At 42.1% G+C, this 17,831-nt stretch overlaps 1 protein-coding gene across 1 annotated transcript; it reads right to left on the bottom strand.

Moving 5' to 3' along the window:
* Window positions 1-5,375: 5,375 nt before the first annotated feature.
* On the bottom strand, window positions 5,376-17,789 carry LOC124388475 (Usher syndrome type-1G protein homolog). Its single transcript, XM_046853135.1, has 4 exons — window positions 17,618-17,789; window positions 9,853-10,294; window positions 6,962-7,501; window positions 5,376-6,110 (listed from the first exon to the last, which is right to left on the bottom strand). Exons 1-4 carry the CDS (start codon window positions 17,779-17,781, stop codon window positions 5,814-5,816), a joined length of 1,443 nt encoding a protein of 480 aa, XP_046709091.1. The 5' UTR covers window positions 17,782-17,789; the 3' UTR covers window positions 5,376-5,813.
* Between the last annotated feature and the right edge of the window lie 42 nt (window positions 17,790-17,831).

The following is a 17,831-nucleotide window of genomic DNA, read 5'->3' as shown; positions in this document are numbered from 1 at the left end:
CCAGGTACCTGAACTCCTCCACCTTCTCCACCTCTTCTCCCTGCAACCGCACCCCTCCACTGCTCACCCTCTCATTCACACACATGTACTCTGTCTTACTCCTACTGACTTTCATTCCCCTTCTCTCCAGCGTGAACCTCCACCTTTCCAGGCTCTTCTCAACCTGCTCGTAAGAAAACACAGGGCTAAGGACTGTAAGTGTCCTCGCCACATAAAGTGCATCATGTGCAACCTGGTGCAAACAGTGCAAAGACAGCAAAAGACAATGACTAACTGCCTGACCCTGCCTGAGCCTCTCTTCGAGCCATTGACTGAGGTGGCTTTGAAGTTCCTCACAGTCAAGACTGTGTTCCTTTTGGCCATCTCCTCTCTCAAGAGAGTAGGGGACCTTCAGGCCCTCTCTGTAGCCCCCTCATTCCTAGAATTTACTCTAGGCATAGCCAGTGCCTTCTTCTACCCCAAATCGGGGTATGTTCCCAAGGTACCCTCGTTTGTTATGCTTCCAGCATTCTGACCTCTTTCCTTTCAGGCAGAGGTGGGAAGTAATGAAGTACAAATACTTTGTTACTTTACTCAAGTAGATTTTTCTGATATCAATACTTTAAAGGTAAAAAGTTGTCCGAAAAATAAATAGTACTCATTACATTTTTACACAAATGTCTGTATTTTTCACTTCTTACATTTTCAAAACAGGCTTGTTCTGTAGTTTTAATCTACTTGGTAAAATTTAAATATCAAATATTAAATATTAAATAAAAAAAATATATTAAATATTAAATATTATTAACATCTTTTTCAATCTACCGCTGGTGTATCATTTCCTGGTTCAACAACAAGAAATCTGGGGTTAACGTGGATGAGACGTGTGATGTAAACATGACTGAGAACAAAGACATTCCTGATCATCATCATCTTTTCTCTGCTTGTGTTCTATATGGTGGTTGTTCAGTCCGGATACATTTATTAGGTCAAGTCAAGTCAAGTCAAGAGGCTTTTATTGTCATTTCTACTATACACAATGGTACACAGTACACAGTAAAAATGAGACAACGTTTCTCCAGAACCCTGGTGCTACACTAAACAACAAACAACAAAACAACATTAAGCTAAAACACAAGTTACATAAAGTGCATCGAGTGCAACCTGATGCAAACAGTGCAGACAGACAGTGCAGACAGACGACACAAGACAAGACACAAAACCCAATATAGCGCCGACCAGTAAACCTACTGTATACATGATTATACAGTACTGTACAAGAAAACTGTAAAAACTATACAAAATATAAACTATATCCCAGAAGTGAGTGTAAACAGTGTAGTGCAAAAAAATACAGCAGCGGTCGAAGGTGCAAAAACAGCATGTAAACAGTATAATACAGTGAAAATCATAAATGTGCAAGAACAGCAGTTGAGAGTGGTACTGTTAAGAATAATAAATAATAAATAAATGAATGGTGGTGGAATGGATTGAGATGAGTGATGAGTGTGTGTTAGGTGTTAAGTCCAGGAAAAAATGTTTTCAGTTCGTTACACACATTTGAGTGAGTGTGTGTGTGTGTGAGAGTTCCGTTTCATTTCTGTTTATTGAGTAGCCTGATGGCTTGTGGGAAGAAACTGTTGCACAGTCTTGTTGTGGCGGCCCGAATGCTTCAGAACCGTTTTCCTGATGGTAGAAGTGTAAAAAGTGTGTGTGAGGGGTGTGTGTGGTCGTCCACAATGCTGTGTGCTTTGCGGATGCAGCGTGTGGTGTAAATGTGCATGATAGAGGGGAGAGAGACTCCGATGATCTTCTCAGCTGTCCTCACTATCCTCTGTAGGGACTTGCGGTCCGAGACGGTGCAGTTCCCAAACCAGGCAGTGATGCAGCTGCTCAGGATGCTCTCAATGGTCCCTCTGTAGAACATGGACAGGATGGGGGAGGAGGTGGGTTTTCCTCAGCCTTCTCAGGAAGTAGAGACGCTGCTGGGCTTTCTTGGTGATGGAGCTGGTGTTAAGTGACCAGGTGAGGTTGTCTGCCAGATGAACACCAAGGAATTTGGTGCTCTTGACGATCTCCACTGAGGATCCATCAATAATCAGTGGAGATTGGTCGCTCTGTGCTTTCCTGAAGTCCACAACCATCTCTTTCGTTTTGTCCACGTTCAGAGACAGGTTGTTTGTTCCACACCAGGCAGTTAGCCGTTGCACCTCTTCTCTATATGCTGACTCGTCGTTCTTGCTGATTAGACCCACCACGGTCGTGTCATCAGCGAACTTGATGATGTGGTTCGAGCTGTGCATTGCTACACAGTCGTGAGTCAGCAGAGTGAACAGCAGTGGGCTGAGCACACAGCCTGGGGGCCCCAGTGCTCAGTGTGGTGGTGCTGGAGATGCTGTTCCCGATCCTGACTGACTGAGGTCTCAGTCAGGAAGTCCAGGATCCAGTTACAGAGGGAGGTGTTCAGGCCCAGAAGGTTCAACTTCTCGATCAGGTGCTGAGGAATGATTGTGTTGAATGCTGTGCTGAAGTTAATGAACAGCATTCGCACATAAGAGTCCTTGTTATCCAGATGGGTGAGGGCCAGATGAAGGGTTGTGGAGATAGCATCGTCCGTGGAACGGTTTGGACGACACGCAAACTGCATGGGGTCCAGGGAGGGTGGAAGCTGTGTCTTAATGTGCCTCATGACGAGCCTCTCAAGCACTTCATCACGATGGGTGTGAGCGCCGACGGGACGATAGTCATTGAGGCAGGAGACAGAAGACTTCTTCGGCACGACATCTGCTAGCTGTTCTGCACATTCCCTGAGCACTCTGCCAGGAATGTTGTCAGGTCCAGCAGACTTCCGTGGGTTAACTCTGCATAGAGTTTTCCTCACTTCAGCTGTGGTTAGACAGAGCACCTGGTCAGTGGGAGGAGGGATGGTCTTCCTCGCCACCACGTTGTTCTGCACCTCGAACCGGGCGAGAAGTCGCTCAGCACATCTGGGAGGGAGGGTCACGGTCACAAGCAGGTGATGTGGTCTTGTAATTCGTGATCGCCTGGATGCCCTGCCACATGCGCCGGTGTCTCCACTGTCCTGGAAGTGGTCGTGGATTTTCTTGGCGTGTGCGCGCCGCCTCTCTGATGGCACGAGACAGTTTGGCCCTTGCTGTTTTAAGGCCGCCTTGTCCCCTGTTCTGAAGGCAGAGTCTCTTTGTTTCAGCAGCGCACGCACATTTGCAGTCATCCACGGTTTCTGGTTGGAGCGTGTAGTGATGGTCTTGGAGATGGTCACGTCATCAACGCACTTGCTGATGTAGCTGGTCACTGATGATGTGTACTCCTCCAAGTTGATGGAATCGCTGTAGGTTGCAGCCTCTCTAAACATGTCCCAGTCAGTGCACTCAAAACAGTCCTGAAGAGCAGAAGTAGCTCCTTCTGGCCAGGTTTTCACCTGTTTCAGAACCGGTTTAGAGCGTCTGATGAGCGGTCTGTATGCTGGGATCAACATAACAGAGCTGTGGTCTGAGTATCCGAGATGGGGCCGGGGCTCCGCACGATACGCGCCGGGGATGTTTGTGTAAACAAGATCCAGCGTGTTCGCTCCTCTTGTTGCGAAGTCCACATGCTGATGGAGTTTAGGAAGCACAGTCTTGAGATTCGCATGGTTGAAATCTCCGGCGATAATAAACAATCCGTCGGGGTGAGCATTCTGCAGGTCGCTAATAGCGCCGTAGAGTTCACACAGTGCCTCCTTAGCATTAGCACTGGGAGGAATGTACACTCCGACGATGTAAACTGTGGTAAATTCCCGTGGTAAATAAAAAGGTTTGCATCTAACAGTCACAAACTCCACTAGCGATGAGCAGAAGCATGAAACGAGTACAGAGTTCTTACACCATTCCGTGTTGATATAAACACACACGCCACCACCGCGAGTCTTACCGCACAGAGCTGCATTTCTGTCGGCTCGAAACACGGTTAGCCCGTCTAGCTGGATGGTGGCTTCCGGAACTCTGTCGCTGAGCCAAGTCTCCGTGAAAACAAAGATGCAACAGTCTCTAAACTCTCGCCGTGTGGTTTGCTGGAGTCGGATGTAGTCCAGTTTATTATCCAGAGAGCAGACGTTAGAAAGAAAAATGGACGGGATAGCCGGCCAGCTAGGGTTAGCATTTAGCCTAGCACGGACACCCGCCCGCTTGCCGCGCTTCCGCTTGCCGCGCTTCCGCTTCCTCGAACAGCGCTTTCGACGTCTCTTCTCCCGGCCACCGGCGTCAGGTAACACCGAGGTCTGGGGGCCTGGTCTTTGTGGCCGAGGTCGCAGCAAGCCGAGGTCGCAAAGGTTGTTAATAAGATCATCATGCAGATTGTTGGTTGCATGATGCCTGTACCGTAGCAGTGTCTGGTGGTCGTACACATAAACACAGCTGACTCTGGTGTCCATGTATTGTGAAGGGTCGTGCTAAATAAGGCAAAAGCACCATTTTTGGATCCGGCGAGGCCGCTGCGAGCTACTGCCGCGCCGCCATCTTGGATACTATCTAGGTAACAAAATGTTTAATTAGTTTTGTTTTAATATATCATTTAAGGCTGTCAAAATCATTTCATCATAAAATGCAAATTCATTTTAATGACACTGGCTTAATTAACGCGCATTTAATGCAGCATTTCTTTTTGACAATTTTTTATGAAAATATAAATATATAAATAAATATAAAAGAGGTGCCATGATGTGCACAATTAACCCTCTGGTGGCATTTTTTCCTTATAACGCCGAAACGAACCTAAATTACTGTCATAATTGATCGCACAGATAAGAGCAATTAATCATTTGAATCTGGGGGCGCTTCCTGCCGTCTCTGTCTCCTCTCTTCACAGACACACAAATAAAACACCCTGAATCTCAGGGAATATTTGCCTCACAGACATATAATATATGTATAGAAAGCTCTAAATATCTACTTTTAAATAAATTCACATGGAATATTAATATTCTCTGATTCTGTAATCCTTATGAAAGTTATAAGAGGTGCAGTTTCTCCGGTATCGCCTCATTAACCATCTGTGTGGAACATAGCAAAGGTTCCATTTGGTGTCATGATAATTGATGTAATTTAAAATACTATAATACTTTATAAATACTTTGAAACGTTTACAAGAATATCATGTCTTCATGCTCTATGTTGAGTTTGATTTCACGAATAATAAACATACATTTGCATCAAGCATTATTATATGTTCATGCTCATGTTGATTACAGTATTAAAACATTTGAAAGAACTAATTCAAGGTACATTTAGAACAGCGCGATTAAATATTTTAATCGATTAACAGCCCTCATATTAATATGACGTGGTGTCCAGTTACCAGCGTGACACTAAAACAGGTAGAAATAAAGACTACTTTTTACTTAAGTACATGCCAGAGCCAAAACTTCAGTACTTTACTTTAACTTAAAAAAAAAGAATGCAAGATGGAGGGATCAGTGGAGCAGTGGTAGAGGATAGAGTGGTAGAGGATGGAAGGATCATGCTTGAGAGGTAGATGGACCAAAATCAGCTGATGTTAAATCACTACAGTATATTACAGCGTTAGAACAAGCTCTAGCAAAATACAATTAATAGACATCACAACATTTATAACACACTTAATGGACGAATACTGTCTCAACATCTACCTGTTCTTCAATACACATTGTCACGCACAAGTTTTTTAACATGTTTCAAATGATCATTTTCTACAAACCCGACTGTGTCTAATATATATCCATATAAAACAAACATAAATATGAATAATTCACATAAAGGAACTCTTAAACTGTTGTAGGCACCACTTAAGTTCACACATTCTTAGAGCTGAGTATCACACATGGCCCTGGCTCGCTGCAGAGTGTGTGTGCGACGACTGCAGGCTTCCAGAAGCTTTTTCCTGGGTCCTAGTGGAACATTGATGATGACCAAGTTAGGCTCCGAGCACAGCATCAGAGCTTCCAAATCCATTTGCTCTTTCATGAACAGGGACAGGAACTCCTCTAGACCCTGAGACAACAAGAACACCTCCAGAGGGGAGGAGCAAGGATGCAGGTCATCATACTCTACTTCATAATCACCATCATCTTCATCATCATCGCAGTCCCACAGAAACGCCTGCAAAAGATGTTTATATACAATAGAAAGCAGTTTAACATTGAATTTTGCACATTTGTTTTTGCTTTAAAGCCATAGTGAATCCTCCCATAGTGAACCCTGTTTCTATTTCACCACAAAGTAGCCACAGCCATGCATCTGACCATCCATATGATTGATGAAAAAAATATAATTAAGTGGACCAGAGCATCTTTTCCCATTGCTAGATGGTCCAGTTCTGATGCTAACATGTCTATTGTATGAGCTTCTGGTGGTGTACAGGGGTCTACATGGGCTCAAAGTCCATTCTGCAGCTATACAGCTATAGCCAGGACCAACTTTTTCTTTAGCATTCAATGGTACAAAAGGTCTTCAAATGAACTAGTCTTTATTCTCAATGGATATGAAATATTATGAGGCTCAAGTGCCCATGTGCTTGTTGCTGGTTCTCTGGTTCTTCTTCCTTGAAGCAATTTTGGTAGGTTCTAACCCTTGTATACCAAATATACCCCACACGACCTGCTATTTTGGAAAATCAATGATTCAGTCATCTAGACATCATGACTTGTCACTGGTTATTAAAATTGCTCAGATCTTTACACTTGCCCATTTTATTTGCTTCCAACACATCAACTTTCCTAACTTTGCCTAATGTTTCCCACTCCCATGCAGGTGCCAACATTATTTCCTTCACCTCTCAGTGGGTAAAATGTTATGGCTTGTTGGTGCAAAGACAAGACGTTTTTGCAGGTAGAGGTACAATCCAGATTCCAACAAGCTGGGACACTGTGTAAAATGTAAATTAAAAACATGCTCCGTTCATGAAATGAAAAATTTGGAATCGGGGTTGTATGTTCTGAGTATTTTTGTACCTTTGAGTATCTGTCTTGAAGTCTTGCAGAGCTGCTGCAGGTGTCCTGACACAGACTGGAATGTCTGAGACGTACACGCTCACACTCACTGAAGTAAGAATTCTCTTTTCTCCACAACTCCTCACCTTCTACACCAAAAGCATCAACTTCCTGAACTCCATCACTGCTGTAATTCCTCCGGAAAACGAGTGTCCCGAGCCCAGGGCGGGAGAACAGAGAGTCCTCTCCTGGCTCATTGTATAAACCTGGATCACTTACTGCATGTGAAACCACAACTACATCATCATCATCATCATTGCCATCATTTGGGTTTTGAGGGAACATGTTCCGAACATGAAGTCTGTGACGAGGATTTATGTATGTCTCCTGCTTTAGGAACAACACATCGTTCCCCAGCTGAAGCCCAGATAGAGAGCGCACACTTTTCCTTCCATCTTCAGAGATCTTAAAGGTGCCATCAGCCTGCTTCTTCTTCTTCTTCTTTTTCTCCAGACACTTTGGGATCTTTGTCTTAGATTTTGGCATGGAGTTTAATGTGGCCTGCAGGGGATAAATCACAAATGAGAGCAGGTGCAGTTAGAGGTACATTCAATTTAATTTATTTCATGTTTATTTGTTTTGAGCTTTTAATAATGAACATCGTCTCAGAGCAGCTTCACACAGATAATGTGGAGATAAAAATGAAGATGTTCTTTATAAGTGTAGGTTTGTTCCTGGTGAACAAGTCGGTGGAGACTGTGATGAAGGAAAAACTTCCCGAGATGCAGAAGGAAGAAACCTTGAGAGGAACCAGACTGAAGATGGAACCTCATCCTCATCTGGGTTCCACCAAATGTCCATTTATTACAAATAAACGATGTTGAGGTGCAGTGATGGAGATCGGAGCAGACTGTAGTCCTAAATCAGTGTAGCAGACTGTTGATATTAACTACAGTCCAAATCCTCAAAGTTCCTGTTCTTACTCTGGAATTTCATGGAACCCCAGGACGTTGATTTGGAACATCATCAGCTGCACAGAGTCGCCTCCAATAGAAGAGAACATCATCCAGAGGAAGACCAGGACGAAGTGGGAAGATAAGAATGTACATACATAATAAAAGTGTTGAAGTGGAGACACTGCTCCCAACCTGAAGCTGGATAATTTTCCATAACAGCCACAAAGTGTTTTATTCCCCAAAAAGTTGCATTTAATTTAGTTATGGAACATCTCATCCTTCTCATCATTTTCTCTTTTTATTCTCTTTCTTCATTCTTTTAATTCTTTCTGGACCCATCTAATTCATTCAGACACCCTACCTCTAGATGGAGTTCTTTCCCACTCTCTGCAGCTGAGGATAGTTCCACATGAAACAATCTAAAGATCTTCTATGAGGTTCCTGTTAAGGTTAAACTCAAGAACCATGAAGATGGACGTGGACTGTAATAAATAATTGCTTTAATTGTTCAGGTCCACAATCTCTATGAACAGTTTTACACTCACGTCTCCATCACTCAACAGGTGAAAACCTCAACAATGATGGAACTGTAATGATCAGACACTGGGAGTTGATGATGAATTCCATTTTGAGTCTGGTTTCTCTCAAGGTTTCTTCCTCATGCCATCTCAGAAAGCTTTTCCTTTCCACTGTTGCCTGTGGCCTGCTTATTATGGGGAATCTTAGAGGGACTCGTTTCTAATGCTGTAATGTGTGTGTGTGTGTGTGTGTGTGTGTGTCTGTGTGTAATTTATTTATTTTTATAAAGGTGCTTTGGAATATTGTGCACTGTGTGTTATGAGGTGTGTGTTATGTGTTGTGTGTTATGTTGTGTTGTGTGTTATGTGTTGTGTGTTATGAGGTGTGTGTTATGAAGTGTGTGTTATGAGGTGTGTGTTATGAAGTGTGTGTTGTGTGTTATGAAGTGTGTGTTATGTGTTGTGTTTTATGAGGTGTGTGTTATGTGTTGTGTTCTGAGGTGTGTGTTATGAAGTGTGTGTGTGTTGTGTGTAATGAGGTGTGTGTTATGTGCTGTGTTGTGTGTTATGAGGTGTGTGTTATGAAGTGTGTTTTGTGTGTTATGAAGTGTGTGTGTGTGTGTGTGTGTTATGAAGTGTGTTATGAAGTGTGTGTTGTGTGTTATGAGGTGTGTGTTATGAAGTGTGTGTTGTGTGTTATGAAGTGTGTGTTATGTGTTGTGTTTTATGAGGTGTGTGCTATGAAGTGTGTGTTGTGTGTTATAAGTGTGTGTTGTGTGTTATGAGGTGTGTGTTGTGAAGTGTGTGTTGTGTGTAATGAGGTGTGTTATGAAGTGTGTGTTATGAAGTGTGTTTTGTGTGTTATGAGGTATGTGTTATGAAGTGTGTGTGTTATGTGTTGTGTTATGAGGTGTGTGTTATAAGTGTGTGTTGTGTTTTATGAGGTGTGTTATGTGTTGTGTGTTGTGTGTTATGAGGTGTGTGTTATGAAGTGTGTGTTATGTGTTGTGTTTTATGAGGTGTGTGTTATGAAGTGTGTGTTATGTGTTGTGTTTTATGAGGTGTGTGTTATTTAGTGTGTGTTGTGTTTATGAGGTGTGTGTTATGAAGTGTGTTATGTGTTGTGTTTTATGAGGTGTGTTATTTAGTGTGTGTTGTGTGTTATGAGGTGTGTGTTATGAAGTGTGTGTTAAGTGTTGTGTCTTATGAGGTGTGTTATGAAGTGTGTTAAGTGTTGTGTCTTATGAGGTGTGTGTTATTAAGTGTGTGTTATGTGTTGTGTTATGAGGTGTGTGTTATGAAGTGTGTGTTGTGTTGTGTGTTATGAAGTGTGTGTGTTATGAAGTGTGTGTTATGTGTTGTGTTTTATGAGGTCTGTGTTATGAAGTGTGTGTTGTGTGTTGTGTGCTATGATGTGTGTGTTATTTAGTGTGTATACCTGTGTGTAGGTGATGCCGGAGGTAACAGTGTTGAATTGTGGGATTTTGTGTCCGTCGCTGATGGAGAACCTCACAGACCCGGCTGCGGCCGAACCCACGGTCTCCTTCAGGAATTTTTTCTCCATGCGTCGCTGGTTCTGGTGCTGCAGTTCAGCACAGTGTTTAATGCGCTGCTCTGCATTACAGAACGCTCGCTGCTTCAGCTTCCTCACCAGTTTGGGGTTAAGAGCGCTCTGCTTGGCAGCGACCGAGTCCAGATACCGTACGGCATCCATGTGTCCTCGCACGGCGGCCAGGTCCAGGGGGGTGTGGAAGTCGTTATCAAGACACCACACGTTTGCACCGAATGAGACGAGGAATGAAAGGCAGTCAAGGTGGCCGTTGGCTGCGGCCAGGTGAAGAGGAGAGTTTCCCCAGATATCACACTTATCCGGGTCGCCTCTGACAACAGAAAAAAAAAAACGGCACAAGGACAAATCACTTACTCTGAGGTGTAATATTCCAAGGAAGAAAATATTTAACTTTCCCTGGAGAGAACGATTCAGCAAGACTTTATGGGGTAAGGGGTTTCCAGTAGTGATGGGAAGATTGGATCACTTTATTGATTCTTTGAAACTCCGTCATCAAAACAAAAACGTTTTTAATCATTTTGTTCATTTCTGTCATTTGATAAGAAAAAAATTTAAACATTTCAATAATCAGATCTCCAACACGTCTACATTCACCAACTTTAACTACTTTTCAATCATGAAAATATGAAGGACAAATTTGATAGAATGAGGATCTTCACCTCTCGGATCTTCTGGTCAAAATCGTTAGTTCTTTTGTCATGTGACTCCCATAATTATTGTATCCTCAATGTCAAGATTCGGACCCAAAAAAATCTGATCTATTGCACTGCGTAGTGTCTATGGGAGTCATGTGATAAAAGAAAACGACTCGGACCAGAGGACCCATGAGAAGAACTCAGCAATTCTGTTTCCTGCACATAACCTATGGAGATTTTGAGATTCTTTGCTCATGCACGTAAAGTAGAAGATGAAGGAATCACTCTTTGAGACAACTCATTCTTCTAAGTCATGTTAAGTCATCATCGTTCACACCCGGTGTCAGATGTTAATGATCAGACTGGTGCTTGTGAGTAACAAGAGAGGTTTAAAATACAGATAAATGAAAAATGATATCGTGACCCCACTCTTTGTTACCCTCAGGACCTGGGAAAAGGGTGTGGCTAAATAAACAACATTTTTCTTCCTGATCTACTCCAAACTTGGGTAAAAGCTTATTTTTATTCAAAACGCCTCACATCAGTCTGTTCATCATAAAGATGAGTCATAAAGTCATTTCACCTTCTTTTTTTTCTTTCTCTTCTACTCCTCATTATTCTGGAAACCAGCAGCTACAGGCAGCTGTGCACACAGCTGTAAAGCGTTTCCGTGACTGAGCGACAGTGAGGTTCATTTTTTTCACGCTGCCACTCTTGAGTTTTACATATCAAACCCCGTGCAGGACCAAACACGTATCTGTTTACATTTTACACGATTACATCTCTGCCTGTTCCTGCGTGTTCTTCACACGCCGTCATTCATCAAACTACAACATGACCGCAGGTCTCCATTACAATCCTGGATCATTTCCATTTCAGTTTGGGTTTCAGGAACATCATCATCACTAAACTGTTTCTACACAAATCTACATCCTGGCACCTTCAGAGTGAAAGATTATACTTTCAAATTCATAAAGCTTTTCAGTCTGGTAGCTCAGCCTCTCCCTGCTACTCATCACCTACACCTGTCCTCCTACTAATCACCTAAACCTGTCCTTCTCCTACTCATCACCTACACCTGTCCTACTCTTACTATCACCTAAACCTGTCCTTCTCCTACTCATCACCTACACCTGTCCTACTCTTACTATCACCTACACCTGTCCTACTCTTACTATCACCCACACCTGTCCTAGTCTTACTATCACCTACACCTGTCCTACTCTTACTATCACCACACCTGTCCTTCTCCTACTCATCATCTACACCTGTCCCACTCTTACTATCACCTACACCTGTCCTAGTCTTACTATCACCTACACCTGTCCTAGTCTTACTATCACCTACACCTGTCCTAGTCTTACTATCACCTACACCTGTCCTTCTCCTACTCATCATCTACACCTGTCCTACTCTTACTATCACCTACACCTGTCCTAGTCTTACTATCACCCACACCTGTCCTACTCTTACTATCACCCACACCTGTCCTAGTCTTACTATCACCTACACCTGTCCTACTCTTACTATCACCTACACCTGTCCTAGTCTTACTATCACCACACCTGTCCTCCTCCTACTAATCACCTAAACCTGTCCTTCTCCCACTCATCACCCACACCTGTCCTACTCTTACTATCACCTACACCTGTCCTCCTCCTACTAATCACCTAAACCTGTCCTTCTCCTACTCATCACCTACACCTGTCCTACTCTTACTATCACCTAAACCTGTCCTTCTCCTACTCATCACCTACACCTGTCCTTCTCCTACTCATCACCACACCTGTCCTACTCTTACTATCACCCACACCTGTCCTCCCCTACTCATCATCTACACCTGTCCTACTCTTACTATCACCTACACCTGTCCTAGTCTTACTATCACCTACACCTGCCCTTCTCCTACTAATCACCTACACCTGTCCTCCTCCTACTAATCACCTAAACCTGTCCTACTCCTACTCATCACCTACACCTGTCCTTCTCCTACTAATCACTTACACATGTTCCCCATTTACCTGTCCCCTTTATAATGTCCCCATTCTCCCTCACTCACGGTCTGATCTACCAGTTACAACCATAGATCACCCAGACTTCCTACCTCTCGTGTTCCCTGTTTTTTCCATGTTCCTTGTTACGCTTCTAAGGAAGCATTTAATTAAGTTTGCCAATTTGCTACAGTCTCTTCTTGAGCTCTTGTGTGTTTGTATGTTGAAGACAAATAAAGACGTTCTATTTTACTCCCAGTTTCTAACGCCTGGTCTATCTGTGACAAAATGTCAAGTCAAGTCAAGTTTATTTGTATAGCGCTTTTCACAACAGACATTGTCTCAAAGCAGTTTTACAGAAATCAACAGTGAAGGTGAATGGTGTGTGTTTATCCCTGATGAGCAGACTGTGGCGACTGTGGCAAGGAAAAACTCCCTTAGATGTTATGAGGAAGAAACTGTGAGAGGAACCAGACTCAAAAGGGGAACCCATCCTCATCTGGGTGACATCAAGAGTTTGATCATAAATCTTTAAACACTACAGAACACTGGAGAGTGAGAGAAATGTTTTGGACACGTGAACTGAAGATTGCTATGTGCTTCATTTTGAACATTTCATTCCATATTTAGTGTCCATTTGCTGTTGATGATAATGAGCTCCACTCTTCTGGAAAGATGTTTTCACTAGATTTTGTGGAGATTTATTCAGCTACAAGGGTGTTGGTAAAGATACTGATGTAGGTGAGAAGGTGAGGAGGTCTGTGGTGCTGTCAGAGTTCACATTTGTTCATGTTCAATAGTGTTGGAGCTCTACAGCAGAAGATCTTCCACCAAATCCAAGCCCATGGACAGCAGAGCTTCATGGAGTTGACTTTGTGCACTGTGTCATGCTGGAACAGGTTTGGGTCTCTTAGTTCAAGTGAAGGCAAAATGTAATAGTAAAGACAAGAAAATTTGTGTTTTATTCATGACACTTAAACATAAACATAAAACTTTCAAGATGTTACATATTTTATTGTATATTTCCACTTTATAGGTTTAAGGAAATTTGAACAGCTGAAGGTCATTATGTAATAAAATTCTTATCTGTGGTTACAGTTGTTAATAAAGATAAAAAAAGCGAGAGGGAGCATGAGAGAGAAAGAGAGTGAAATAGAGAGCAGGATAGAGAGGGAATAAAAGAGAGAGAGAGAGAGAGAGAGAGAGAGAGAGAGAGAGAGAGAGAGAGAAAGGAAGACTTTAAGTACCCTTTATTTCAAAAAATTCATTTTTAACTAAATAAGAATAGTTGTAGCGATCGTGGAGTCGATGTGCTACATGTCTGTTTGTGGTCATGGCCACGTGTACGATCCTCCACTGCAGATCAGATGTATGCTTCTTCACAAGGGGGTTTATACAGGGTCCTCCAGCTGCCTCATGGGGAAGAGCCTGGTGCCAGCAGGTCCGACCACCTCGACTCCTTCACACCGGCCAGAGAGTTCTGATGGGTGACCTTCACACTGACTGCATACAGAGCTTTCTTTGTGGCATTTTCAAAGTCTGTCAGGTGAAGTGTCCTGAAAGATAGTATTTCTCCATTCACTTCTGGTTTTTCAGAGGCTGCCAAGATAGAGAGAGGGGGGACGTGAACCCTGTTCTAGTGCCTCCTTAAACTCGAAAAAGAGTGCTAGGATCACCTCTTTCAGCATTCCCTTCAGCAGTCAATGGGATTGGATTTTTGTCTGCTCCCCCAGTGTGGTGGTAGATTTCCATGCTTCTTCAGTCCTCAAGTCTCCAAGCTTTGTAAGTCTGGCTCTTTGAAGGCGCTGACCAAAACTCCCCAACATCAGAATCCTTTCCAGAATCAGTGGGTTGCTGAACAAGGGTTCTTGAGTAGGTCTGACTTGTGTGTTCTAGTGTGGCTTTGTGTTCCTTCAGTCTGTTTGATAGGCATTTTAAAAGTATTTTGCACATATATGCTAATCTGCACATAGAAGAGCCACTGGTCTCCAGTTTTTCACCAAAATCCCCCTTGTTTGGAAACAGAGATTAAGCAGCCCATGTGCAACTGGATGGTAGTTTTCCATTGTTTATGGACCAGTTAAAATCCTCCTGCAAGACTGCTCGCAATATTTTCCCGAATTGATTGTAGAATTCAGCTGAAAGACTGTCAATGCTCATCTCGTAGATAGCTGCTGCACTGCAGTAGCTAGTTCTTGAGATTCAATGTCCATGTCCAACTCTTCCACTTGTCCTTCTGGTAACTTTGAAAGTTTCTTTATTAGTACCTCTCTGAGTTGCGGGTCAGTGGCAGCCTCGTGATTTAAGTCTTTGTAGATCCACTGTGATTTTTCTCATTTTATCAGGTGATGTGGTTATGCTGATGTGTGTCTTGATTGTGTCGTCGGATTTTCCGTTCCAGGCTAAAGAAGTAGGAAGTTGGGGCATTTATTCTTCATGAGAGTTTTCTTGGCCTGCTCATGGAAATAAGAGCTTAGTGCCTTGTTCTTTAAACTAATGAGGTTTTTTCCCCTTTTGTTTTTAACGAGTCGTTCATTTTCTAGGTTTATCTCCCTTTCTATTTCTTCAACACTGCCTTTTATTAATGCATTTGTGTGTTTTGTGTGTTGGTGGCAAAACATTTTGATCTGTGCATTTTCAACCTCCCACCATGTGCCTATGATATAAAATCCCTGTTGCTTTGTCTCCATTCTTCCCAAAAAATGTTCCCAAAAAACAGAAATTTTGATCCCGTAGCAGTTTTGAATTTAAGCTCCAGTAAGATCTGGGCTTTGCATTGACAGATCAATAAAATCTATTGTGACTACGTGGTGATCTGAAAAACCGCTGGGATAAATTATTTCTGTAGATAAATAAGACTCTTTAAAGTGTTTCTGTCGGTTTCTGTAACATAAAATCTGATGTTGCAGCACTTATTCTTGAGTGTATTGTTTTACTCTCTGGTTCTCTTCTCTCCATGGATCTATAAATCCACATTTTCATTATTTTATCTGAAACTACAGAAGATTGGATGTGTGGTTCTTTTGCATTGCTTCCTCTGTAGAATCTATAGTGCAGTTCCAGTGCAGGTCCAGTCTCCACCAAAAGGTTTTTACTCGCTCACTTCCTGTGTTTGAGGCATAAAATTAAAAAATAAAAATTAATTCCTCCGATTTCAGCTTGTATCAATAGAGCGTGGCTCTGCTCTGCCTCAATGCTGTTGCTGATGTTTGCTTTTAGTCTTTTTAAAATTAAATTTGCTTCTCCAGCACTGAAATTTAACCCTGTTGGTCTTCCCACCTCATCCCCCATTCTGTCATATTTACTTTATCACTGTTTCTTGTAAAAAAGCAACGTCGATATTTTTTGTTTGATGCATTTACAGCCTGTTTCTTTCTATCCCCATGTATTGTTTAAAGTTCCTACTCTTCACTTATCCATGTAGAAGAGATGAAAGAGTAAAGAAGAGCAGATGAGGACGCTAAAGCAAGAGAGAAAACACCCTTGTGACATGACCCTCTTTTTTTACATTAGTTTTTGTTTCTTTTTTCTGCAGACGAAGCCTCTTTTTTTTTTGCTTAGTTGCACAATAGTGGGGTTTTTTGTATTTTTGCTATGGATACAAGGAATTTGCCTGGATCTGGAAAGTAGTCTGATACTTCCACAGATTCTCCAAAATCCTCTAGAAAGGCTTTAGATTCCGTCTAAAGAGTGTGAGAGAGAGAGAGAGAGAGAGAGAGAGAGAGAGAGAGAGAGAAAGAGAGAGAGAAAGTGGATTTTTTTTCATAACGCTTATATAAAATGTAAGCGTTTAAATAATAATTTTGGTTCTGAAGCCTCAGTAACCCTGCAGTAGGTGTTGCTGTGTGCATGTGATTAATAAATGTGCAGGTAAAAATTCAGCTAAAATCGCATTTTAGTTTTTAACCAAAATTTGTAACCAAAATGATCCTGCAAGATTTTTTCTTAATCTACATTTAAGATCCCTGTTAAAGGCAAACCTGCAATTTAGTAAATTTCCAGTTTATTTCCATTCCTTCCAATTATTCTCATGATATTTCCAGTCTTGAAAATTCCTGGAAGTTAGCAACACTACTGAGAATTACCAGGGGCTGATATTGTGGTGTGTGTGTGTGTGTGTGTGTGTGTGTGTGTATATAAAAGTCACCATAATTGAATCTGCCCACTGACAGGTTTATGAATCAGGATGTATGGTGCAATTTGCTGACTATTTATTAGGTTTTCTGCCATCGATGCGAAGCTCAAAGGTCATCATGGTGTTATAGACGTCTCAACACACTTATTAATTCTTTCTGTGATATTTGACATGAGAGTATAACAAAATCACCTGGTTGAGTCTCAGCAGTCCAAAATCATATGAGAATAAAATGCTAAAAAACGCAACCAATCAGAATCCAGTTTATACACTGACACCATTATGAATGAATTTTTATTTAGTTTTTCTCCAAAATGTTTATGTTTATTTCTGTAAAGCTGCTTTGTGACGATGTAGGTTGTTAAAATGTTATCCAGATAAAAGTGAGTTGAAAGATATATATGAAAATATTATGTACCTGGTATTTTTTAAACCTTTTTAGATGACCTGTGTGTGTGTGTGTGTGTGTGTGTGTGTGTGTGTGTGTGTGTGTGTGTGTGTGTGACAGGAAGTGAATTGCCTCAGTGACCTTTTCTTCTATTCATGCTATTTAAATGCAAATAACTGGAACTCTGACCATCAACACAGAGACAATAAAAACCATGTTGTGTGTTTTATAAAGTCATAAATCTCTCTATGACCTCAAAAAGGAAATATACTGTATATTAGACGGGGGATATTTACATAACATTATTTACTTTTGTTTTATAACAGTCTATATAGAGTATATTAAATAATAAAAAAAAAAAACTAATTAAAATACAACGAATATTTAACTGGCAGACAGACAGGCAGACAGAGACAGGCAGACAGACAGACAGGCAGACAGACAGACAGACAGACAGTGTATACTGAGGTTATTACACACTCACCCTCGCCCCAGCATCACTCTCAGAGCCTCCAGGTTGCCGTGGTGAGCCGCCCACAGCACCGGACTCATCCCATCTTCATCCTCAGTGTTCAGCTCTTTCCTGCTGGCCTCCTTCAGTAGGGTCACATGACCGTCTCGTGCTGCTCGGTGATATCTGTTGTTCATTTCAGCACCAGCTGCATGTGATTTTTCTAAAGTGCTCAGTGTCGTCTGGT

Source organism: Silurus meridionalis, chromosome 7, assembly GCF_014805685.1.
Source record: "Silurus meridionalis isolate SWU-2019-XX chromosome 7, ASM1480568v1, whole genome shotgun sequence".
NCBI lineage: Eukaryota > Metazoa > Chordata > Actinopteri > Siluriformes > Siluridae > Silurus > Silurus meridionalis.
This window is presented reverse-complemented; position numbering and strand designations above follow the sequence as displayed.